Genomic DNA, 26451 nt, shown 5'->3' on the forward strand with positions numbered 1-26451 from the left:
GTCTTTCAATCTCTTCAGGACCTCCAACCAGCCTGTTCCAGCCACCTCGTCGTCCTGGCCTTGGAACTGTTGGAAAACCAATTCGACTGTTAGCCAATCATTTTCAGGTTCAGATTCCTAAAATAGATGTGTATCACTATGATGTGGATATTAAACCAGAAAAACGGCCTCGTAGAGTCAACAGGTAAGGATTAGAAAGACTAGACTTCTATACCAATGCATATACTTTATTTATTATGTATCATTCTGTTCTCTAATTCTTTCAGCATGCAGGCTTGGTTTTTCTCTAAGTTCCTTTGCTATCTCATACTTTGTTATCCTCCACAGATTCTAGCAGAGTGCTGGATGCATCATTGTTCAGTCAGTAAATACTTATTGAAGGAAGAAGAAAGGTCACTCTCTCATTGTCCAAGGGTAGCAGAAATTTATAAAAGTAGGTGAAGACATTAGTGTCTGTGGGAAATAGAACTATCTGGAAGTTCAAATTTTATTATTAAGTGTTGGTAATGGACATGAGAAAAATATGTGTAAAGACAGATGGATCATCTTGGGAGTATTGAAAAAAGTAAGCTGAGAGAGAAGTTCTGTTTAATTCCAGCATTACCCAAGAGGGATCTGGATAAGGTGATTTAAGTATTGTGGTCTCTATGACAGGAATTTACCAAGTGTGAAGTCATAGTCCTTTAGCAGATATTCTTACAGGGTGCTGAGAACACCCACTTTCCTTTTCTTTGTTTCCATACTTTGATATTCAAACAGTCTTCAATATTAAGGTTCTTGCTTTTCTAAGGATGCTCTTGCTATCACTAACATTGGTAAGATGCAGCGCCCAACTTCTCACTGATTCTAGCATTCCAAAGTCTCACAGGCTCCGTCTTAAACTGCATACTGCATTTATTTCAGGGCCTGCATACAGTGTGGTCTGGCATATATGCATGAACACTTAAGTAAAGCTATGCATGCTTGATTGAGAGAAAGGCTTTCATTCTAAAAGGAAAGAAAATACATTGGTAACCTATAGGAATGAGGATATTTCACAACATTCCCTTCTCTACATTGCTTGAGAGCACTTTGGAATAAGAAAAGACAGTCTGCAGAATTATAAATAGCCAGCATTAGTCAAAGGGGTTGACTTATTCCTTTGAGAATGATGCATCTTAGATTTATTGATCTCAGGTTTCTGAATTTCTGCCCACTTTCTTTTCCAAAACCAGTATACTTGAATAAGGACGTATATTTGAAACAAACTTATCATCCTATATAATAAAAGGCTAATATGCAAATTGTCCCCTCGATCAGGAGTTTGACCTGGAGTTCAACTGGGAGTTCGACCAAGGGGTGGGGCTGGCCACCCGACCGCGGCCCCTCCCCCTGACTGGCCAGCGGATCCACCCAATTGGGGCAGACAGGGCGGGCCGGCTGGACACCACCCGTGCACAAACTCATGCACTGGGCCTCTAGTTCAATTATGAACTTGCTTTACTTAGATACCTAAGAGAGGTTATTCTTTCTTATAAGGCTATGTTTATCATAGGGGAGGAATTTGGAAAGCAGGAGTGTGAGAGGATGCCATAAATTTTATCTCTCTTTCCTTTTATTCCTCCCTTTTGTTATCTTGGAGTTGCTTGTGTTTTCTTGTTGCTGTTAAAAAGGAGGAGAGAGAGATGGAAACATTAATGATGAAAGAGAATCATCGATCGGCTGCCTCCTGCATACCCCACACTGGGGATTGAGCCTGCAACCCAGGCATGTGCCCCAACCTGGAATCTAGCCGTGACCTCCTGGTTCTTAGGTCGACACTCAACAACTGAGCCATGCCGGCTGGGCCTATTAGCTATTTTTTTAATTAGTTGAATCAATGGTCACTTGAATGCTTATGTTTTCCAAGGGCTTTTGAACCGAATTTAGATGATTAAGGTATGATGGTAGTTTCCTTACCATTCACCATTTTTCAAAGCTAACCTCCACTATCTCCATTACCGTTAAGGGAGGTAGTAGATACAATGGTGCGGCACTTCAAGATGCAAATATTTGGTGATCGGCAGCCGGGCTATGATGGCAAAAGAAACATGTACACAGCACATCCACTGCCAATTGGACGGGATAGGGTGAGTGTTAACAGCAAGAAATATTTACTAAACTTAGGTCTAATGTAGTAGTAACTACATAAGACAAAAAATGTTTCCTTTTCTAATAACAATTCAATGCTTAGTTGTTTCTCATAATGATGATAGGTCTTTCTGTCCATATTTTCTTGTCCCTTAGTTAATCGATAATTGAATCAGATGAGCATTAGAATTTTTGTTGATTGCACCATCTTTACACATATTCCAGATTTCTCACATTGTTAAGGTGCTACCTGAATCTGAACAGTGGAGTTTTTATAAATTATAGCATATTGTACAGCACCCACTTATGAAAGTATTCATAATACCACAGTAACTTTTCAAAACATTTATTTTTAAAATTAGAAAAGCAATTTGCAACTATATACTCACTATAAACTTATTTAGACAACCTAGAAATGCTATGGTTTCCTGACTACCTGTCCTCAATCCCATTTTCCTTTTCAGAGGAAACTAATGTTTTGGTATGTATCCTTTCAGATGTTTTTATGTGCACTAGCTATTTATGCATTTATTCATGTACTTTCTTATTTATTTGCATTTTGTTCTGATATATTTTTTCATTTAACAATAGGTCTAGGAAATCTTTCCATTTCTGTACATTTAAATCTACATTACTATTTTTTTTATTAAAAATGTTTTATTTTGGTGAAGTGTACATAATATAAAATTTACTATTTAACCATTTTTACATGTACAATTCTATGGCATTAAGTATATTCACATTGTTGTGCAATTATGACCACTATCCATCTCTAGAATTTTTTCATCATCCCAAACTGAAACTCTGTACCCATTAAACAATAACTCCCCGTTTCCTCCTCCTCCAGTCCCTGGTAACCACTATTTTACTTCCTGTCTCTGAATTTGACTATTCTAGGTGCACTTCATCTAAATGGAACCACACAATATTTGTCATTTTGTGTCTGGCTTATTTCATTTAGCATAATGTTTTTGAGGGTCAGACTTTTTGTAGCATCTACCTTATTTCTAAACTATTGCATCATATTTGGTATTAAAATATTCCCCTGTTGATGGACATGTAGGTTGTTTCCAATGTTTTGCAATTACAGAAGTGAAAAATGTCTTTATGCATATACTATATTGAATACTTCTGGGATCTTTCTCTCAGCCTTTGTAAATATGCACGTACATGTATTTTTCCTTAGGTTGATATGGAAGTGACCCTTCCAGGTGAGGGTAAAGACCAAACCTTTAAAGTGTCTGTTCAGTGGGTGTCCGTTGTGAGCCTTCAGATGCTTTTAGAAGCTTTAGCTGGGCACTTGAATGAAGTCCCAGATGACTCAGTACAAGCACTTGATGTTATTACAAGACACCTCCCCTCCATGAGGTTAGTAACTTAGTTTGAATTCTTTGCCACAGATATCAGACCTTTTTCTGATAGTTTGCATTAGAGCTATTGAACGTTTTCTGTATAAGTCATAGTTTAAACTTGGTTTCAATTTACAAAGACTTTTCAAGTTCTTATTGTGAAACATGCAAACTCTTCTTTCTTCAGGTACACTCCAGTGGGCCGTTCCTTTTTCTCACCTCCGGAAGGTTACTACCACCCTCTGGGAGGGGGCAGGGAGGTTTGGTTTGGCTTTCATCAGTCTGTGAGACCTGCCATGTGGAATATGATGCTCAATATTGATGGTAGGATGGAACTGTCTTTACCCTTTAGTCTTTTGGCTGGTTTTCTTAATCCTGTCCCTTTGCCTGAAGCTAAGTATCCTTTATCTCTGTTTGTTAGTATCTGCAACTGCTTTCTACCGGGCTCAGCCTATCATTGAGTTCATGTGTGAGGTATTGGACATTCAGAATATCAACGAACAGACCAAACCTCTAACAGACTCCCAGCGTGTCAAGTTTACCAAAGAAATCAGAGGTAGGTATTTGCATTAGCATAGTCTTGGAGAGGCCGTTCAGCCTGGTGCAAGGAGCATGGTCTTGGAGTCAGACTCACCTGGGCTTCCATCCCATCCCAGATAGTTCTATCACTGGGACCCCGGGCAAGTTACTTAACCACTGTGAGCCTTAGATTAATCATCTCTAAGGTAATGTAACTTATAAGATGATTGTGAGAATTAAGTGCAAATAGATGTATAAGCTTCTGGCACAATACCTGGTACATATCAGACATTTACTAACTGTTACCCTTACTTAAAAACTTTCATTTTAATAAACTAACACAAGTTTATTTATTTTCCTTTTGGAATTTCTTTTCTTCTTTGTTTATTATTAGCTATCTTCTCTCACTAGAATATAAGCTTCATTAACACCAGAACATAATTGATGCTTAGTAATTATGTATTGAAGTAATAAATTACAGTGGCTACAAATCTTAAGTCATCTGGGTTCTAATATTTTCTGCTTAGCTGAGGCTTTTTGCCTATACATGATGAAAGTGTTCTCACATCCTTGCAACATATGTCCTGTACAATGGCATGCCTTTCTGAACACATTTGAATCTGTTTTTATCACTATGATCTTATTAATACTGATGTTTTAACTTTTTTTTTCAACTTCAGGTCTTAAAGTTGAGGTGACTCACTGTGGACAGATGAAGCGAAAATATCGAGTTTGTAATGTAACCAGACGGCCAGCCAGTCATCAAACGTATGTTAATATATATAATGAGAACATGACATTTTTGGTAACAGAGGAATCTACTGTAATCATTTGAGGAAATGGCATCTCATATTGTGATTTTTCAAAATCACCAAGATCTTCATCTTTAAACACCAAAGGTTTAAAAAATGTTTTTAAATTTTTTGATATATATTTCCTGCCTTTAATTTGTTTCACCTTTAAACAGATTATGCTAAGCATAGATCAATTTTTACATAATGATGCAGAATATCATCATTATAAGCATCATTTATTATACTGTTGTAATTCTCAATACATGGCCCAAAGGTTCTATTAAGGCCCTAAATCATAGCTGAAACTTGTTTTCAGTTTATGAAGTTGTGTGGGTTTTTCTCCCTCCTTTTGTACCTAGCTGTCACTTCCTCCAGCTGTCAGTGTCTGTGGCACGCCTGCAGCAGCACACTCATTTTCACTTTCCCAATCTTATTTTTCTAACCATTCCATTTCTAACTCATTGCAAACTATGCCTTATGAGAAAACATATATCACAGTGCTTTTTATATCACCATATACGTAAGTTTTCTTCTTGTAATCCATATCACTAAACTCATATCTGACATAAACATAAATGTTGTCTCTTCTAAGCAAACAATATGGACCTAAATATATAAACTTAAAAATAAATAGATAAACTTTACATTATTTTGGTCACTCAGAAGCCTTTTAAATTTTTAAAAATTTTTTTGCTTATATTCTACTCTGACTTTGTTTTAGATCCATGGTTCTCGATTTGTAAACTTTAGTGCACATCAAAACCACCTGAAGGCCTTTGGTCTAAAGTTTTTGGGTGACCTCTGATAAAGGGGGTATATTCATTCAGTCTGATTTGAATAACTTCTTCAGTATGAACTAATGTACATGTTACATGAATTTCTTAAGAGTTGTAAAGTGGTATTTCATGTATTCTTCATATTATATCATTGACCTCATTCTCAAAAAAGTTATCAAAATCTTATGAAATTACTATTGAGAATTTTAGCATGTGTTTCAAGAGGAACTGTGTCTTTTTCATTGTTTAATTACTTTACGTAACCCTGTGAGAATAATTATACTTATAGACCTATATAATTTTTGCATTAAAATTAAAAGTACATTGATTTATTTTTTATACTTTTTTTCAAGGGAATAAACTTTTAATTTTGTTTATATTATTACTTGGACTTTAGAATCTGCAAAAGGTCACCAGTTTTTAGTACAACATATTCTTACAATATAGACTGTGAGCCTTTAACAGTAATTAAAATGTAGTCATTGTAGCAAGTAATGTTTTCCTTCTCTATTTTGCAATATCAAATAAGATTTACTTCTAAACCATTTCAAACATGGCTTTATTTTCCATAAGTGCACTGATTTTAATCCAGAAATATAAACATCCTTGGATCTCCCTGGGGCTTAACAAGTAATGTCCTCCTTTGACATAGATGCCTAATTGCCCTGAGTGATCAGGGAGATGATATAAACTGAAGTTCTGAATTCAGACCAGGAGAGTTACAAGTTTTACATAGATCAGGGGTGGGGAACATCCAGCCTGTGGGTCGTAAAAGGCCTGAGAAATCATTTGGTCTGACCCTGCCAAGACATTAAGGGTGAGTTAAATGTTTGACCAAGTATAGCAGCCTAATTTTTAAGTTGATAATTTTGTATGGCCTGTGAATGACGTTATAAATATCCAAATGGCCCAGAAAAAGGTTCCCCACCCCTGATATATGATCCTCACTGCATTGTTACTTTGTGGGGCTGTAACAATTAAGAAAGCAAGATTAAAGTTAATATTGTGCCAAGTGCCCTTGCCAATGTGACTCTGTTGGTTGAGTGTCATCCGTGCACCAAAAGATCCTTGGTTCGATTCCCAATCAGGGCACATACCCAGGTTGGGAGTTCAGTGTTTCTCTCTCTCACGCTTTCCCTTTGCCTTCATTTCTAAATCAATAAAAACATATTTTTAAAAAATACTGTGCCAAGTATTTGAGATAATTTTCCTACTAGAAGAGCCAAATACAGAGTCTATTAAACCATGCTTTCCAGTTTGTTTATTTATTTATTTGTTTTATTGATTTCAGAGAGGAAGGGAGAGAGAGAGAAATAGAAACATAAACGATGAGAAAGAACCATTGATCGGCTGCCTCCTGCATGTCCCCCACTGGGGATTGAGCCTATAACCTGGTATGTACCCTGACCAGGAATGGAACCATGACCTCCTGGTTCATAGGTCGATGCTCAACCACTGAGCCACACTGGCTGGGCCATTCTCCACAGTTTATACCAAATATCCTAGCTTAGTCTCAGTTTTATGTTTGGTTCTTGTTGCCTCCAAATCCACATACATTTGTCCTGTTTTGGGGATCTGAAAATGTGGGCCCAATAACTATGCTACCCTCCTTTTACAAAAACATTCTAAGCAAACAAAATTCCTATCTACAAGAAGCCACCACCAGATTGTATCTGTAGGTGTTAACTGACTTCTGGGGAGTCTGTGTAATTTCTGATTCTGCAGCTTCTTCTTGTTTTAAGTTATTTTAAAACTTTAATTAAATTATTTTCTCATTTTAGCTTTAAGAAAATGTGGAAAATTCCAACATAATCACAGTTGTGTTTAATACTAAAATGACTTTGGTGAAAATATTCAAATAAAGATTGACCTTTGTTTTTAAGTGACTGATCAAGGTAGAAAATGTTAGTAGATTTTTATTTGTTTGCTTGTTTCAGAAAAAAGAACTTGAAATTTCTAAAAAGACGTTATCTCTTGTAGTTTTCCTTTACAGCTAGAAAATGGTCAAGCCATGGAATGTACTGTAGCTCAATATTTTAAGCAAAAGTATAGTCTGCAGCTGAAATATCCCCATCTTCCCTGTCTCCAAGTGGGACAAGAACAAAAGCATACATACTTGCCACTTGAGGTAAGCTAAATTTTCTTTTGCCAATCTGCCAGTTTCTTGAATGAGTTAAAAAAAAAATAAAATAAAAGTCATGTCTAAATGAGTAGTAGAATTTAGTATTCATTTCTGAGATATTTTGGGCTGATTAACCGAATTTTCATTTTGGGGGAAAATGGAAGATGTAACCTATAGTTTGGCAAAGGCTTAAGATATAGAAGCCCATTACACAAACGAAATTTCTCTTTGCCTCTTGGCAGGTCTGTAATATAGTGGCAGGACAGCGATGTATAAAGAAACTTACAGACAATCAGACTTCCACGATGATCAAAGCCACAGCAAGATCTGCTCCTGACAGACAGGAAGAAATCAGTAGACTGGTCAGTAAGGCATGGTCTTTCAGATAAGCTAGCTTTAACATGAAAAACAAAACAAAACAGTGGAAAAGCTCCTGATGGGACACAGTTACTCTTTGGTTTTTATATATGCAGGCTTTCCTGTTCTTTAGGTGAAGAGTAACAGCATGGTGGGTGGACCTGATCCATACCTTAAAGAATTTGGTATTGTTGTCCACAATGAAATGACAGAGCTCACAGGCAGGGTACTTCCAGCACCAATGCTACAGTATGGAGGCCGGGTAAGCCTTTTATTTTATTCAGCAAGCTTCTTCCAATAACCAGTCAAAAAGAGAATAATTGAGGACTTTTTCTACAAGCCACAGTGAATTTACCCATAGTTTTGCTTATGATTGCTCTTTGTCTTTTGGCTAATACCAAATAGAGTTCTGTTTATCCCCTCATCAATATTCACATGGCCTTAGATTGTAATGTCTTTTCTCTTTTCTTTTGTTTCTTTTTTTTGTTTTGTTTTGTTTTTAAAGAATAAAACAGTAGCCACACCCAACCAGGGTGTCTGGGACATGCGAGGAAAGCAGTTTTATGCTGGCATTGAAATTAAAGTTTGGGCAGTTGCTTGTTTTGCGCCTCAGAAACAATGTAGGGAAGATTTACTAAAGTGAGTATCTTCATATTTTCAGCTTAGTAATATCCCTTCCAGATATGAAAACACCATCTTTCTGTGAATGTGCTGTGTGCACTGGCACTAAATCCCTGCCTCCTATAGTGGCACCATCTGGCTATAGGAAAAACACCTTGTATTATAGTAAATTGCCAATTTGGGAATTGCATTAAGAATCTGACTCAGCTTCCTTACATTTAGAGCAGAAATTTGTGACTAACCTTTTAAAATTAAGATCTAGCATTTAGTTTACAGCAAAGCATACAAATCTGAAGCAGTGCCGGTTGGCAATTTCTTGGGTTCTTAGTGAAGCTTCCTTTGGTATTAATTGTATCTTTTCAGCTAAGATAAAAATGAGTTCATTTTGAATCATTCTGAGTTACTAGCAAGCATGTTTTACTGAAGGGTCACTGACTAAGATCACTGGTTCATGTCATACACATGCAGGTATCGATATAAAGGAAGTTAGAGAGAAGGGTGGAAAAATCAAGGCAGGAAAGGGGAACTGGGATGAAAGAAAGGAATCCTACAGAACATTGGCAAATATTGCACAAAAGAAATTATTCTGAAAACTTTATACATAGATTGAAGTAATTTCTTAAATCTAAAGTTTAAAATTTCTTGAGTTTTTCTTTTCTGAAGTGATGATTTCTTCTGATATTGTATTGATTCAATCTGTTACTAGTTTGAATGTAGTCCTAAATGCATTGCTTGTGTAACAGTGTGTATCTGTGTTCTGAATGGAATACAAGCTTACAAAAGCTTACTCAACTATTCTCTTAGCAGGTTTACCAAAATACACATTACCTGAAATTTTGGCTTTGCTTTTCTTCAGTCCAAAATTACTGACTGGAATGTTTAAAAAAATTTTAAAAATCTTTGGGCAGGAATGTTATTCTAGTCCCTGGGGCCTAACTGAGGCATAATTATTTATAAATTCAAAATGATAACCTGATAACTTCATAATACAGATTCTTCTGCATTGCAAAATGATAATCTGATAGGTTAACAATACAACTGCCAGTCTATTTTTTGCAACCAGCTAAAGATCTTTGTTGTTGTTTATTTGTTTAAATCTCATTTTGGCTAAGAATTTGGAGAACTGAAAGAAGTATTATAGAGGGAAATAGATGTTAAGAATGTACTCTGAAATGAAAGCACTGTGCCACTGGCTCTGTTTTAACAGGAGTTTCACTGACCAGCTCCGTAAAATCTCTAAGGATGCAGGAATGCCCATCCAGGGCCAGCCATGTTTCTGCAAGTATGCACAAGGTGCAGACAGCGTGGAGCCTATGTTTAAACATCTGAAAATGACATATGTGGGCCTACAGCTAATAGTGGTGATCTTGCCTGGGAAGACACCAGTATATGGTATGGACCCCTTTAATGCTGAATGAAGGATGATTTCAATAGTAGGTGTAACAGTCAGGATAAGCTAGATTATGCTTCAGTCACAAACAACCCCGGACTCTCAGGGTCTCCAAGCAGCAAAGGTTTGCTTTTTGCTGCTGCTAAGTGATCATTGAGGGTAGATTGCAGCCGCGGCTCCATATCATCATATCATTTTCACTCTGGAACCCAGGTTGGCAGAGCAGTCACTGTTTGGAATGTTGCTGGCTCCATGGCAGAGAGAAAAGAGAGCTCTAGAGGGTTCTTAACATCTGCAACTTCTTGGCCACAACCAGCTGTATTGGCCCACCCAACCTGTGTGAGGCAAATGGGCATGGGGCCAGGAAATGCAGTGGCTGGGGCATGCAGTGAAATTCTATCCTAGCCCCAAAGCAGGAAGAACTGGAATGTTGGTTAAAAACACTTAGGAATATAAGAGTGGGAAAGAGGAGATTTTTAGTTTGTATCTATTATTAAGAAGAATGATGATAAATTTCTTTTGGCTACTATCTAAGTAAAGGATTTGGGAACTATAGACCAGCTGTCTGAACTTTATAAAATGTCTTCAACCCTCCCTGTATTTGTTTCTTTTGTTACCTTCAGTGTATCTCTAATGTTTAGAAAAAAAAGGGGAGGGGGTATGGAGGAGAAAACAATTCAAAGGGCTGGTGTGTGTATAGTGAGAGGGAGGAGCTAGGGAGATTGATTCCTTTGCCAGGTTAGTCCTGTGGGAAAAGGAACCTCACAGGACTGGGTGAGTGGTGGCAGGCAGCCTCCTAGAATAAAGAAAGTAGGCTAGTTTAAAAGCCTATGGGAGTGAAGAAAAGGGGTGGGGAATGGCCTATCCAAACTGAAAAGAAATATTGCCCTGGGGGTTTAGCAAATGAAAACAACACACATGAAAAGTATCTAGCACAGTGTACAGTGTACAGTAGGCACCCTCTAAATGTCAGGGTGTGGATTTTCCCCCCCCTACTCTTAGTAATTGACAGGATATTTGAACATTTTTAAAATCAGTTAATTAACTTATTTTTGTAGCGGAGGTGAAACGTGTTGGAGATACCCTCCTGGGTATGGCCACCCAGTGTGTCCAGGTAAAAAATGTAGTGAAGACCTCACCCCAGACCCTTTCCAACCTTTGCCTGAAGATAAATGCAAAGCTTGGAGGAATTAACAACGTGCTTGTACCTCATCAAAGGTAAGATTCTGAACTTTGCTTTTTCCCACTTTTTAAAATTAAGATCTAGCATTTAGTTTACAGCAAAGCATACAAATCTCAAATATGCATCTTGATTGATTTTTCTTTTTATAATTTTTTAAATTAATTAATTAATTTATTTATTTTAGAGAGAGAAGAAGGGGGAAAAAGAAAGAGAGGAGACATTGATTTGTTGTTCCACTTATTTTTTTTTTTTAAATATATTTTATTGATTTTTTACAGAGAGGAAGGGAGAGAGATAGAGAGTTAGAAACATCGATGAGAGAGAAACATCGATCAGCTGCCTTCTGCACATCTCCCACTGGGGATGTGCCTGCAACCCAGGTACATGCCCTTGACCGGAATCGAACCTGGGACCTTTCAGTCCGCAGGCCGACGCTCTATCCACTGAGCCAAACCAGTTTCGGCTTTGTTCCACTTATTAATGCACTCATTAGTTAATTCTTTTCTTTCTTTTTTTGTTTTGTTAATCCTCACCTGAGAATATTTTTCCCATTGATTATTAGAGAGAAGTGGAAGGTGTGAGGGAGGGAGGGGAAGAGAGGAGAAAAAGAGAAGCATCGATGTGAGAAAGACACATTGATTGGTTGCTTTCTGCAGGGATTGAACCTGCAACCCAGGTACATGCCCTTGCTGGAGAATCCAACCTGTTAGCCTTCCATCTGCAGGCCGATACTCCACCACTGAGCCATGCCAGCCAGGGCATGGGTCCTCTTTTAATTCTTTCCTTCCTACTGTGACAGAAGAACCATGTTAATGTCTGCAGTCAATTCAGATTCACTGTACTGGGTGGCACTGATACTCACTGGGCCTTAGAGTCCTCTTCCAATAGGCATAAATCTTTATTCTCTCTTATTAGAATACTAGAGGCCCGGTGCATGAAATTCGTGCACTCAGGGGAGGGTCCCTCAGCCCAGCCTGCACCCTCTTGGGGAGCGGGCCTAAGCCATCAGTCGGACATCCTTAGTGCTGCCTCAGAGGCGCTTGCCAGCCGTGAGCCCAGCTCAGGGCTTCTGGTTGAGCAGCGCTCCCCCTATGGGAGCGCACTGACCACCAGAGGGCAGCTCCTGGGTTGAGCGTCTGCCCCCTGGTGGTCAGTGCATGTCATAGCGACCAGTTGTTCCGCTGTTTGGTCGATTTGCATATTACCCTTTATTAGATAGGATATCTGTGATTGTATTGGTGAGCTTGCTAAACCCAAACATTTTCACCTGTATATCTGAGTGGCAATGTGTCTTTAAATCTGAGCAGGCCATCAGTGTTCCAGCAGCCTGTCATCTTCCTGGGAGCAGATGTCACCCACCCCCCTGCAGGGGACGGGAAGAAGCCTTCCATTGCTGCTGTCGTTGGCAGTATGGATGGCCACCCCAGCCGGTACTGTGCCACTGTTCGGGTGCAGACCTCCCGCCAGGAGGTCTCCCAGGAGCTCCTCTATAGTCAGGAGGTGATCCAGGACCTCACTAACATGGTTCGAGAGCTGCTGATCCAGTTCTACAAGTCCACACGCTTCAAACCTACACGGATCATCTACTACCGTGGAGGGGTATCCGAAGGACAAATGAAGCAGGTACTCTCATTATCCCATACTTGCCCTTTGGGGCTTGTAGGTGTAGGACCGAGCCCCCTTTCATCTGCCACTCTGAGTAAATCAGATCTGAAAGATACTAGGTGAGCTCTCAATTCAGTGTCATTCCATTTGTAACTCCCAGGTAGCTTGGCCAGAACTAATAGCCATTCGAAAGGCATGTATTAGCTTGGAAGAAGATTACCGGCCAGGAATAACCTACATTGTGGTACAGAAAAGACATCACACACGACTCTTCTGTGCGGATAAAGCAGAAAGGGTAAGAAAACATAGGATAAACTTCATTATCTGATACAAGTAAATGTGTTTTTTGAGTGGACATCTAGACAATTTTTTTTCTAAAAGGAGAAGTGCCTAATAATAATTTAATAAATATACTAATTACAGTTCATCTTAGATGACCAATTCTGAATGGTACAGGTTTCAAGACTGAATATTTTTCTTGTTTGTAGAGTTTTTAGAGGGGAGGTCAGAAAGATGCAGATTCCACTAGAGCAGTGATGGCGAACCTATGACATGCGTGTCAGAGGTGACACGCGAACTCATTTTTTTGGTTGATTTTTCTGTGTTAAATGGCATTTAAATATATAAAATAAATATCAGAAATATAAATCTTTGTTTTACTATGGTTGCAAATATCAAAAAATTTCTATATGTGATATGGCACCAGAGTTAAGTTAGGATTTTTTAAAATGCTGACACGCCGAGCTCAAAAGGTTTGCCATCACTGCACTGGGGTGATACAGGCAACCTTCAAAGGGCAGGTTGATCCATCTGGACTTGATTTCCATTTGCTACCTATTGCTGCCAGTGCTTGAGGCATGGTCCCAGGGTACAAAGAAGAATTTCTCTTCTAAATGATTTTATATCATTGTAGGGGATTCTTAGGGTACAAACTTTGAACATTTATGATGTCATACTTACTAACCATGGGCAGGTTACTTAACTTCTCTAAGCCATAATGTTCTCAAATGTAAAATCTATTAAGAACAATGCCTGGCCCAGCCAGCATGACTCAGTGGTTGAGCATCGACCTATGAACCAGGAGGTCATGGTTCGATTCCCAGTCAGGGCATATGCCCGGATTGTGGGTTTGATCCCCAGTGTGGGACATTCAGGAGGCAGCTGATCAATAATTCTCTCTCATCATTAATGTTTCTATCTCTCTCTCCCTCTCCCTTCCTCTCTAAAATCAATAAAAATATATTTAAGAAGAAGAACAATACCTGTATCACAGGTTGTTGTAATGATTAAATTAATAAATGATGTTAATCTGTGGTACAGTTCCCAGCACTTGATAAAAGGCATTTTGTGTAATGTATCTATTTATAACCTTATCTTTATGTGTAAGCCAGGTAAGCACATGATATTGGAGACTTTGTTTCTGCAATATTTTTATGACATTTCTTCATCTTTTCCAGGTCTTCCCTGATCCAACCCCAGGGAGACCAATTCTCTCTGTTGCCTAATTATGTCATCTTGTGGGTCACTCCCACTGTTTTCTAGTATGCCCTTAGTTTTTGCCTTTAATCCAAGGCTGTTTGTGCTTTCTAAATCATTAGAGAACTACGGTTTTCTACTTGGGGCTCCATTGCCCAAACCCTGTCTCGGTAGTATTTCTTAGACTCTGCTAATACAAATTCCCTGAACACTTGCCCAAGCCCTGGGCACATCCTGCCAGCTCCTCCTTAACTGCATTATCACCTTTTCCTCCCTCTGTCAACTTGCTATCCATGTAGCTTTTGGACTTGGATTATCGTTCTGAAACCCCAAGCTATCTGGCAGGTTTGCTCTTTACTATCCAGTGTCACCCTAACCTTTCAAGATTGACAATCCCAGTCCTAGGTCTACTTGGCACCCCCGACCTTATCAACATCTTCACTCCTCTGAACATGCCTCTCGCTAATCTCCAACTCTGAACCAGTCCACCTGCCCATTTTCTTTGCTTCTACTCCTAGGCTGAGGGAGATTGCTGAAGAAAAGAATCAGTTGTTTAATAATGATCTGTATTACACAAATTCATAATAGCACGTCTTAGCCAGGCCTTTGAGGCTGCAATTTTTTCAATTATTTTATTCCCAATTGTATCTATTCCAAACTTTGGGACTCTTCTCAGCTCCCCTACCCTTTATTGCCAACAATTTATATTGCCCACAATAGAACAATCTTGTATTTCCCTCAGAAAATAAAAATCTAGAAGGCGTGCATTTTCTTGGCATTCCTTCCTCTACTTTCAAATTTAGTTAAATTTTCTGTTTCTTATCTCCTTCCTCACATCTCAGAGGTAATCTCTCCACCTAAGCTCTTTTACCCTGCTTATGCTTTTGTTCCTAATCCTTCTGCTCTCTCCAGCCTCACTTTATTAATCACCCTTTATTTTTTTCAAAAGTTTTAATCTTTCCCATTAATTTACTTCCTTCTCCTCACCCTCTAAACTTTCTCAGCTTTTCCTTAGTCACCCAAAGAAACTTCTCTTCTCTCTGCTTCTCCCTCAGTCCACCTGCCACCTTATCTTTCCTTTGTTTCATGACCAAACTTTTCGGAGAAAATGAGTTGACTTTCTATCTGTACCTCCTCGCGTCATTCTTCAGTTCCCTGTAGCTTGGCTTCAGCTTCAGTGACTCCACTGAGGTTGCTCTCTTCATGACTTGCTCATTTTAAATTCAGTGATATCCTGTCAGGTTCCCACACTGACCTCTTTGCAGCATTGACAATGATTGCCTTCTTTGGCCAGGTTCACTGTCCATCTCTAATCAGGCTTTCTTTGACTTTTCTTCCTCCTCTGTCCATCAAGTGCTGATGTTTCCTGGCATTTCACACTTCTCCTTCTTCTCAGTTTCAACTCTCTTTAGTCTCACTCACTTCTCTGGATTCACTTATTTGCTTATTGTTTCCTGAATCTGTATTTCCAGCCCCAAACTTTTCTATGGAGCTCCCAACTGGCACCTCCAATGATCTACCAGACAGATTTGCTTAGATGCCCTATAGGCATTGTGTCAGTCAAGATAGGCTAGGCCATGCAAAAAACTCCAAAATCATGGTGGCTTACAAAGATTTATTTCTTGCTCATATTACACATTCACTGTGATTCTGTAGCAGCTGTGACCCCATTGTCCTCCCTGCAGAACCTAGGCTGACAGAGAAACATCTGTCTGGAACATTGCCAGTCATTGTAGCAGAGGGGGGTGGGGTGGGGCGAGGGAAGATACATGACAAGCCATCTGCTGGCTCTTAAAGAGTCTGCCCAAAAGTAACACATTTCAGGCCACATTTTATTCTGCCAAAGCCAGTTAGTGGCCACTCCTGAGTTAGTTGGGTGGGGAAGTATAATCCTTCCCTAGGGAGGGGCACAGGAAGATTTGGCACCAGTGATACAATCTGCCACAGGCATTTCTAGCAAAACACGTCTAAACCTTTTACTTACTGTTTTATCCTCATCCAAAACTTGTGCCACCCCCAATTTTTTTTCTCTTGTGTTACTTGGCATAACTGTATATTAAGTCAGCTAAGCTAGAAATTTCAGAATTGTCTTTAAACTCTTCTCCTCCTTTCCTGTCCCCCCATATCCAGTTAGTCAAATAGTCCTCTGTTCTGCCCTGAAATCTCTCATCCCAGTTCTTTCTCTTGTGTGTTCTTTCTACCCTGGGCGGACCTCTTCTGTATTGCAGGAGACTCCTAGTGGTTTCCCTGTCTCCATTCCTCCACAAATGCATCCTCCAGCTGCTCTCGGGTCTAGGTTTTAAGATACAAATCTTATCCTGCCACTCCACTGCTCAAAACTCTTCCAACCCACTGCCTACCAGATGTTCTCCTGTGCTGTTCAGTTAGCCAAAACATAACATTTTAGTCTCATCTTTCATCATGCCCTTATACACTTCCATTTCCCTTATACATTGTGCATTTTTAGCCCTGACATGACCACATCCATCCAACAGCCCCCACTTTTTGTCTATTAAAAAACTAGTGACCCAGTGCATGGATTCGTGCACATTGAAAGGAAATTAATTAGAAGGTGGCCGGCGGGGCAGGACTGGGTGAGATGGGCCGGACACGCCCTGGAGCCAACCCCCCACGGTCCCTCCCCTGCGTCTGCAGAGTGAGCAGGGTTCCTCCGGCCAGTGGGGTCCGGCTCTCCAACACCCCACAAAGGGTCCCGAAGTGTGAGAGGGCACTCTGCAAAGTTGCTGTCTTACAGGGTGTGGAACGCAAATGCAAGTGTGCAGTAAACCAGATTCGGGGCCAACAGTGCCCCAGCAACAACGTAACCCACGGCCGAAGGTGGAATCGTGTAGCCCCGCAAGGAATCGGGCTCCCTCCTCTCTGGTTTCAGGGTGCGTCACCCGAGAACTGCTGCTGCCAAGTCACTGCAGCTTGGCAGCTCCTGCATTGAGCATCTGCCCCCTGGTGGTCAGTGCATGTCATAGCGACTGGTCAGATGGTCAGACACTTAGCATATTAGCCTTTTATGTATATAGATTAAGGTATAATATAGAAACAGTAAAATTTTCCCTTTTTAATATACTGTTCTGCAAATTTTGACAAATGCATGTAGTTGTATAACCATCACCTCAATAAAGATACTAGTATAGAACAGTCACACACACAAAAGTCTCTCATGTCCTTTCGTAGTCAACCCTTTCCCTTGCCTACAGTCCGTGGCAACCACTGATATGTCCCTATAATTTTGTTTTTTGTTTTTTTACAGAATGTCGTATAAATGGATTCCCATAGCTTTTGAGCTGGGCTTCTTTTACTTAACCTAATGCACTTAAGATCCATCCAAGTTTTCGTGTGTATTGGTAGTTTGTTCCTTTCTATTGCTGAGTAGTATTTCATGACATGGATGAGCCACAGTTTGTTTATCCATTCCTGTATTGAGGGGATATTTGGAGAGTTTCCTGTTTTCATCCCAGGCCCCCTTTCAGCTGCTGCTTATCCTGTAAGGCATGACTGAACTATTTCCTCCCACCAGCTTTTCCCAGGGCCTTCCATAATGCCCTTTTCACATTGCTTTGCAGTTCATTGTATATAGTTTCCATGAAGGGCAGGAAGCCATGTTCATTAGTTCTCTCTGTGCCTCTGTCTTTCCTCCCAAACATTTGCTGCAGAGCCTTGCACATGGGTGCGCAAGCAGTAACTGTTGAATTGAACATGCCTGGATCCCCTTTTCCCCAGGGCACCACTTCTTTAGCCTCTCATCTCTGGAGTCCAAGAGATTTTTTTTAAAATAGATTCTATGGTCCAATAAGTTTGGGAAATGCCATATACTCCATCTCCCTCTTTAAGATTATACCTTATTAAATAAAGGTTCTGAGAAGTCATGCAGTGGAAAAACCATTTAAATTTTGTTTAACTCAGTATTTCGCAAATTTGTTTGACCATAACACACCCAAATGCATTCTGCAGAACTAATATTCCTAAAGATTGTACTTTGGTAAACAGTGCTAGAACTATTTTAACTAAGTTGCATTTCCTCTTGTTCAGTTAGGACCTGAGTTCACATCTGAATTTGATGGAATGAGACTTTTCTATACTCATAGATGTACTTGTATGCATTGGTGTATGATCCTCAGCTGAAGATAACCACAGGGAGAATGGAGCCAAATAAACTCCCATCAAATTTGTGCCTAGATGGCAAATAAAATTCCTCACATGGAACCCTGCTGTATAGCAGAAGAGAATGAAAATTGTCCAAATAGCAAGATTTAATTTCTTTCCTTGTAAATGCATTTCTAAAGTTCTCCCTCTGCTTTTCTAGAAGTTTGATCCTAGAGTTTTGGCCATTGAAGAACTTTGGAATTTTTAAAGTGTAAGATATTATTATTGGATTTTGTAGCTGATTAGATTAAGGCCCAACAATATGCTTTGTTCAAGGTATGGAGTTGCAACGCTAGGCCTAGATCTGAAACTCTGGCTTCCTGATCCCATTTCAGTGGACTCTTCCTGATAAGGCATCTGCCAGTGTGTTCTTTTATTGATCCCCTAAAAGTGTTAGTTTTATTGAACCAGTTCAAAGATTTCTTCATCTTGCCATACCCAGTTTGGCTCAGTAGATAGAACATCGGCCTGTGGACTGAAGGTACCCGGGTTCAATTCTGGTCAAGGGCATGTACCTCCGTAGCAGGCTCAATCCCCGGCCCTGGTTGGGGTGTGTGTGGGAGGCAACCAATCGATGTCTCTCTCTCACATTGATGTTTCTCTCTCTGTCTCTCCTCCTCCCTTTCACTCTCTCTAAAAATCAATGGAAAAAATATTCTTGGGTGAGGATTAACAACAACAAATTGCTTCATCTTAACTTTTACTGCAAGTTGTGGATTTTTTAAAATTCCAAATAAGGAATAAAAGTGATTTTTCTCAGGAATCTTACCCATCTTTTTTTCTTGTCGTCCGTAAACATACCAATGTGTCATCTGTTAATAGGGGACAATCATTTAGCCCAAAGCCACTAGTAAAATAATTACTTGTCTGGATTCCCCCAACGCAGTGGTTCTCAACCTTCTGGCCCTTTAAATACAGTTCCTCATGTTGTGACCCAACCATAAAATTATTTTCGTTGCTACTTCATAACTGTAATGTTGCTACTGTTATGAATCGTAATGTAAATATCTGATATGCAGGATGGTCTTAGGCGACCCCTGTGAAAGGGTCGTTCGACTGCCAAAGAGGCCGCAACCCACAGGTTGAGAACCGCTGCCCTAGAGAAACCATGCAGTATATTTGTTTGAGAAAATACTTGTGGATGAAACGGTTGGGCTAAGGGAAAGTTATAGAAAGTTCAACATCTTGAATTAAACTGGTTTGCAAAAGCAACTTATAACTTGTTGCCAATTAACATAAAAGACAAAAATGGCCTGAGCTCAGGTTGGCCTATTGGTGACTAATTACACTTCTTCTTTTTTTTTTTTTTTTTTTTTTTTTTGTAGGTGGGTAAAAGTGGCAATGTACCAGCGGGCACTACCGTGGATAGCACCATCACACATCCATCCGAGTTTGACTTTTACCTCTGTAGTCATGCAGGAATTCAGGTAATTTGGAAGCTGGTCCAGATCTTTCACTTGATAGGGAGATGTTTGCGAACTCAGCAACTAGCTTGAGTAGACTTGTTATTATACACTGTGTATAACTTTGTTAATGCTTGTATCCTAGAACTGTTATCTTTTGGTCTAGGTATCTGCTTGTAGGTGTGCTAGGCAGGAATACTTCTGAGTTTAAGGAGTAGATTTCAGTTCTTCTCTCAAGTAGTCAACCCATATCAGAAATTTATTCATCATAAAACTCTCTCTCCAGGGAACCAGTCGTCCTTCACATTACCAGGTCTTGTGGGATGACAACTGCTTCACTGCAGATGAGCTCCAGCTACTGACTTACCAGCTATGCCACACCTATGTGCGGTGCACACGCTCAGTCTCTATTCCAGCCCCTGCATATTATGCCCGGCTCGTAGCGTTCAGAGCAAGGTATCATCTGGTGGATAAAGATCATGACAGGCAAGTTTCTCAGACACAAGAAAATCTCTTTCTGTCTATGTTAGCAGCATGTTTTAAAAAAAATGAGCTGTGCCCTAGCCGGTTGGTTCAATGGATAGAGCGTCGGCCCGTGGACTGAAGGGTCCTGAGACCAATTCTGGTCAAGGGCACGTACCTCGCTTGCAGGCTCAATCCCCGGCCCTGGTCGCAGCACCTTCGAGAGGCAACCAATCAATGTATTTCTCTCACTTTGTCTCTCCCCCTTCTTTCCTCTCTCTCTAAAAAAAAATTAATGGAAAAATATCCTCCGGTGAGGATTAACAAAAAGAAAAAATTTTAAATGAGCTGCTGCAGAAAAAATTTTGGAGGAGTTAGTCTTCCTTTTAAGGTTTAAATAGCAAGCAGTGAATAAAATTGCATGTGCCTTTGAGAGTTTATAATGTGACTTTGGTCCAAGAAGTGCTCAGCCTGTTTATACTTACTTGTATGGTGTGTCTAAAGTCTGCCCAAGGAAAAGAATCTAATTTGAAGTTCCCTGTGGTTTTCCTATAGAGCCAAATGCATTTCAGTTCTGCTCAGGTCCTGGGCAGCCTCAGATGGTGGCCAGCACAGTATCCTGGCTCCAATCAGAAGAGTCACGGGCCTGTGGATTCCACTTCATACAAGGGAAAGACTTAACTGTCCACTTTGCTTTCATAGTTCACTGGAAGAATGCATTGGAGTGAACCTGGGGTTGTGTGTGGGAGGGGAGGTATATCATATCATTCTCACCCCCAAATAGGGATCTCAAGAGAATCAGACATTTTGACCTATTACTGAGCTACTATTAAATAGCTAAACAAGCTCCCTGCAGTAATTTTCTTTTTCCAAATGACCATCTGTGAAGTGTAGCAGTTTCTGGGCTCTTCCCCAAGTCTGATTCAGCTGCTAAATAGTACACATTCCACTGTAAATCTATTTCTGTAAGGGTTGAAAATATACTATTATAGAAAATGCCAAGCTATGACTTTGTACCTTCCATTCTGTGATATACATTCATTCATTCAACACATTCATGTGTGCCCAGCACTGTGCTAAGTACTAAAAATGCTAAGATGAGGAAGACATGTGTCCTGGGATTTTATGTTTCATTATGGGAGATAATACAGGTAAACACAGAACTGACAATTCACCCAAAGCAGTACAGGCAAACATGCAGTGGGACATCAGAGGAAAAGCTGTTTGAGAAGATTTCATAGCTGGATGGCTAGGATTTGGCTCTATAAAGAAGAGGAAAGGATTTTCCAGGCAGAGGGAACAATGGGCACAAAGAAGAGAAAGCAAGTGACATGTTTGGACAATAGCAGGTTTTCTTTGGCTGGAACATATGAAAGGGGACCAGCAGGCACGAAGCTGGAAAAGTACATTAGAGCAAGATTGTCTTTGTTAAATGTAAAAAGCTATTCCGGGGATAACTAGACAGTAATTAACAATTAACTGGGTGTGAGTAGGTGAGAAAAGTCAGAAGAGGGGTGGTGGTTTACAGTTGACCGAGCCATTTATAGCACATGGTAGTATAAGAGGTTTGTTCAGAAGTTGTTATTGTTATCCTAAAAGACCAAAGTTCAAAGGAGCTGCTACCTGTGCAAGGTCATTTAGCTAGTGAGGGGGAAGACAAGAAGAGACTGGTGTCATAATAACATTTGCTGAATATCTACTATGTGCCAGGCACTACAGATTTGGTGGTGAGGAAGACAGACAAAGTTGCTGCTTTCTTAGAGTTTATGTCCCAGAGGGAAAAGAAATAATTATCCAATTACTAATTTAATTTTAATTGTGTTTCTTTCAAATGAAAGAAAGTAGAGGGTTCTGTGGAACTATGTTCTAGGTGGCTCTGAGCTGAACATTGGAGTCAAGGTCAATGTCTTTTGGGAAAATGACATTGGACTAAAGCCTAAAGGCAAGTAGGCATTGACCAGACATAATGGCCCATGGAAGTCCTTATGGAGACACCATTAAGGATTTGAGTCTTTGCAGACATTATTTAATTGTTACAATAAATGAGTTGTATTGCATTTTTCAGTTAAGCGAACTGATGCGTAGAGAGAGATTACCAACTATTTAAGGAACCACAGCTTGGGCCTCAGATCTTGAATCTAATACTGTGAACATGTGACGTTTGAAACATGTTCACAGTATTAGATTTGAAACATGTGACGTTTGACAGGGTCCTTTGTTACACCTGTTTTTTTGTTTGTTTGCTTTATTCTCTTTACAGTGCAGAAGGCAGTCATGTGTCAGGACAGAGCAACGGCCGAGATCCTCAAGCCTTGGCTAAAGCTGTGCAAATCCACCATGATACCCAGCACACAATGTATTTTGCCTGAGAGTCTCAGAAGAACTCAACCAATTTGGCACCCCGTGCAGCCTCAAAATGTTTCACACGCCTACCAGCATACTCGAGAGAGCCAAGTTGACTTCAGTTTGTCTTCTACCAGCAGCTCAGAATAGTTGCACCGAATAAATACTTCGCAGCACTGTCTGATGCATCAACAAAATTGAGCCATTTTTTAAAAGTAATAGATACTCATAGATTGTCTTTTCTGATGCACTGGACTGCATTTTTACCTCAACATGCAAAGGCCGATCAGCCTGAACTTTCTAAAGGACTTTACGAGAAGGGTTTCTACGGAATATTTTGTTAGCTGTGGTGCTCACCGCATCCCTCTAGTCTTGTAAGAGAAGATTGTTCCTTTTTTCTGTATTCATCGAGTGGGATGTATGCATCAGTGGAAGAGAAAAACCAGTCTACTTCAGTTTAGCATAACTATGTAATTGTGTGGGTCCATAGACTTTTTAACGGAGATTTCCGATTTCGCCACTGTAAATGCCTTTAACGAGCAGTGATTTTTTTTTTTAAAGTTTTAAGAGTTTTATTAGTTTCACTACTTTATCTTACTGATCTATACAGACTTGTGCTGGTGTAAGTACAGGCTGCTGCCAGGCAATTGCACTATATTTGGCTTCAGTTTCAAATAGGCAGTTCTCTTATCTGGGTGACTCTTGTGAATGTGTAACACAAACAGATGTAATGCATGTCACAGTAACAGATAACACTGCCAGAGTAAAAAGTACCCATGTCCCCCCCCCCCCCTTGGAAAAAAAATTAGGTTTTAGTATTTTTCAAACTTTGCAAAAGTGCCCATTTTATGCTGCTGTCTGGTTTGTCAGATCTAAATGATTTTTAAACTTTTCTCACAAAAAGTTAACTTTGGCAATAAACATTTTTTTAAGGTCCTTCACTTCCCCCATCCCCACTGACAGTGAGTTTTTCTAGATGAAATTTTGGTATGATTTTATCAGCTATTTCTTATAGATCATAATCTGGCAATTCCTGAAATCATTCAGAAAAGACAGATATTTCCATGCCTTTTTAAAGAATTATTTTTTATCTCTTTTATATCATAGTTGGTGTCCTGTCACTTTGTTTTAAAATAAGCTAGAACCAGGATGCTTCCTTACTGGATGGGCTTTGCCGATCGTTAAGGTACACTGAGTGATGCTGCAAATTGCAAAAATGTACTAACATTTTAAAATTTTTTCCTGGGAATCAAGGTTACTTACACAGTTACTTGCAGTGCAGATTTTGTGCTAATCTTTCGACCTGAAATGTACTTGGTGAAGGTTTCCTTCCTTTGAGTCAAGTAAAACTGCATACAAAGATTTTTCTTAATAGATTCTGGATTCCATTCACAGGGAGACAGGATTCTTTTCTTGTTCAAAGGGGGTTGATCTAAAGCAAGCGTCAGTTACAAAGTAGGGGAAAATGTATTTTGTATTTAGTGTAGATAATACTTTGTGAATGGACAACAGTTACATAGAGTCTTGGTAGTTCCAGCCAGTGTTGCCCAGCCCAGATTTCACTGACGTGTAATTCTCTATCCTGGAACCTCAGGAGTGAGAGCTGGAAAAGGGGATAAAAGGCCCAGAGCCACACTCCACATGGATGAGGAAGGTGCTGGGGGAAGAGGTAGATACAATGTGGTAAAATGAATTTGCCACTTCAGTCTGGAAACACTGGATCTGATAGTGAAGGGTGTTTGCTTGAACTCATTAGCCGGTCCAAATCTTTTAAACTAGCCTTCTCAAAATCCCAGCAATATAAAGCCCTGTTTTTCTTCAGTCTTTTAAACAAGCTTATAAATACTTTGAAGTTTACATTTCTATGTGCGGTCGGTCGATCAAGTGGCACTGTTTGCTGGGACTGGTCTCTGAGACTTTTATAATGTATATTAAGTCCTGTAGCTCATTAAGATGGGTGTAAACATCTTTATTCTCTGCATACAGTGAGATGAAAGCAAACTCTGTAATTGAGGCACAACATAGTGACAAGATGGGAGATGCTAATTTCTTAAGATTTTTCTTTTTTTGCAAATACCTCACTTGGATGCTACAAATCAGGACATTTTGGTGAGGGACTGGCTACTGCTTTTATCCACACTTGATCAGGGAGAGCACAGAATATACCCTTCAGCATGGCCACCCGGGACTCAAGAGGAGGGAAACCAAACTTTTTAGGAGGAGGACTCGCTGGAATCCAGGATGTAAAGAACTCTTGGTGGCTGGCTGGCTGGCCAGCAGGCACCACACCTGCACTTGAGTGCCTCGGGCATGCTTGTTAACGCACAGAAGAAGCGTCATTCTCACCATCTCCTGGCATGAATGGAACAGGGAGCAAGGCAGAGTGCCTGGAAGCCCTGATTCACTTGCCTGCAGTTGGGCTATACGCTCAACCTTGAACTCTGCAGTTTGTACGACCTCAGTCAGTCCTAACACACTGGGGCAAATGAGTGTGGTGGTGGAGGAAAAGCCGGGAGGCCTATTTTTATAGGAAACCAGTACCTTTAATGGTGCAATACTGTCATTTTGGATGAAAGGAAAGAAATATGGAAGAACTGGGATTATTGGGGGGGGAAAAACTTGCTGAGGGTTGAATCTTTAAGAAGCAATCACTGCAGAATCAGAGTTGCAGCAATACTATATTGCAAGCAAGTCTGAATGCGTAGTTTTAATTAGGCTTGACAATTTGAATTTGTAACCCTCTGGACTGACTGAATTGTTATGCATGTGTCAATCAATGGGAGGTGTGCATTCTCTAGAAGTAGGGTGCTTAGTGTTGTTTTTTTTTCAAATGCAGCCTGTTTAGGCACTGTCCTGTAGTGTGAAAGATTTAAATGTAGCAATGCTAAAGTGTAACAATTTGGGGACAAGGTGTGGGGGACATTAAGAGTGGTGAAGATCCAAATGCTGAACCAGTTATGTTTTGTTGCTGTTAGTTGTTGAACCCTGAGCGATTTATAAAGAGAACTAGCTGGCTTAATGCAGCTAGTTCTAGGCAGGCAGAACATATTCATTTTTACTGTAAATTCTATTTGCTGCTTCCAAAGGTGATGATTTACAAGCAGACATATACTATATGGTCTGTATTTTAGGATCTGGTGCCCAGCCTATATCAAAGCTTAGCTCCCTGGCTCAGCTACCTACCCTTCCTGTGGGAACCGGTAATCCACTGTTTAATAAGGTTCACCCTCCCCACCCTGCCCTAGCGACCCTTTGTGGATGTGCTGTAAGATTTTCTTGCTCAATAGCAAGGTGGTAACTCCGCTTTCATTTTAAGAAAGTGGAGCTGAGGGCATTGTATCAATATGGCTTCAACTCCAAGAATTTTTCCTGGTAAAATTAAAGGGAAGATCTTGTTATTGATCAACCATTTCCTTATCCCTTGCTATTGACATATACATGCTCTTCCTATGTCTAGTGGCTGAAAATGTTTGCATTTGTTCATTTGACTAATGGTGTAATTTTTGTTTCTATACTGTTAAGCCTGTAATGTTTTAAAATGTATTTTATTAAATTTGGACTGGATGTATGTCTCTAGCAATACGAGGTACTTTCTAAACAATTAAGGTAGGGTAATGGCCCCATGTTGAGATAAGATGATGGTTATTTAAAAAAAATTTTTTTTTGGCTTGCAGGGATATTTTGTGTGTATGTGTCCAAAAAAGAATAAATTGGCATTCTTGTGCCAAAAGTTGTTTTTCTTGTTAATTGTCTAATAAATATGGCGTGTACTGTTATGACAATA

The 26451-nt window shown here is 39.8% G+C and overlaps 1 protein-coding gene across 3 annotated transcripts; it reads left to right on the forward strand.

Annotated features, from left to right (window-relative positions):
- On the forward strand, positions 1–26451 carry AGO4 (argonaute RISC catalytic component 4). Of its 3 annotated transcripts, none has more exons than XM_014541534.1 (17): positions 1–184; positions 1988–2108; positions 3296–3477; positions 3646–3782; positions 3880–4014; positions 4658–4745; positions 7528–7675; positions 7912–8031; positions 8160–8288; positions 8532–8665; positions 9855–10039; positions 11096–11255; positions 12528–12843; positions 12986–13120; positions 19785–19886; positions 20149–20348; positions 22585–26451. In XM_014541534.1, the coding sequence occupies exons 2-17, from the start codon at positions 2004–2006 to the stop codon at positions 22691–22693; spliced, it is 2385 nt and encodes a 794-aa protein (XP_014397020.1). In that variant the 5' UTR covers positions 1–184; positions 1988–2003; the 3' UTR covers positions 22694–26451. The 3 variants fall into 3 exon arrangements, with proteins under 3 accessions (XP_014397020.1, XP_014397018.1, XP_014397019.1); XM_014541532.1 differs by lacking the exon at positions 22585–26451 and adding an exon at positions 20880–21330; XM_014541533.1 differs by lacking the exons at positions 19785–19886; positions 20149–20348; positions 22585–26451 and adding an exon at positions 18402–18640 and having other exon boundaries at positions 103–184.

This window comes from Myotis brandtii, unplaced genomic scaffold (assembly GCF_000412655.1).
Source record: "Myotis brandtii unplaced genomic scaffold, ASM41265v1 scaffold274, whole genome shotgun sequence".
Lineage (NCBI taxonomy): Eukaryota > Metazoa > Chordata > Mammalia > Chiroptera > Vespertilionidae > Myotis > Myotis brandtii.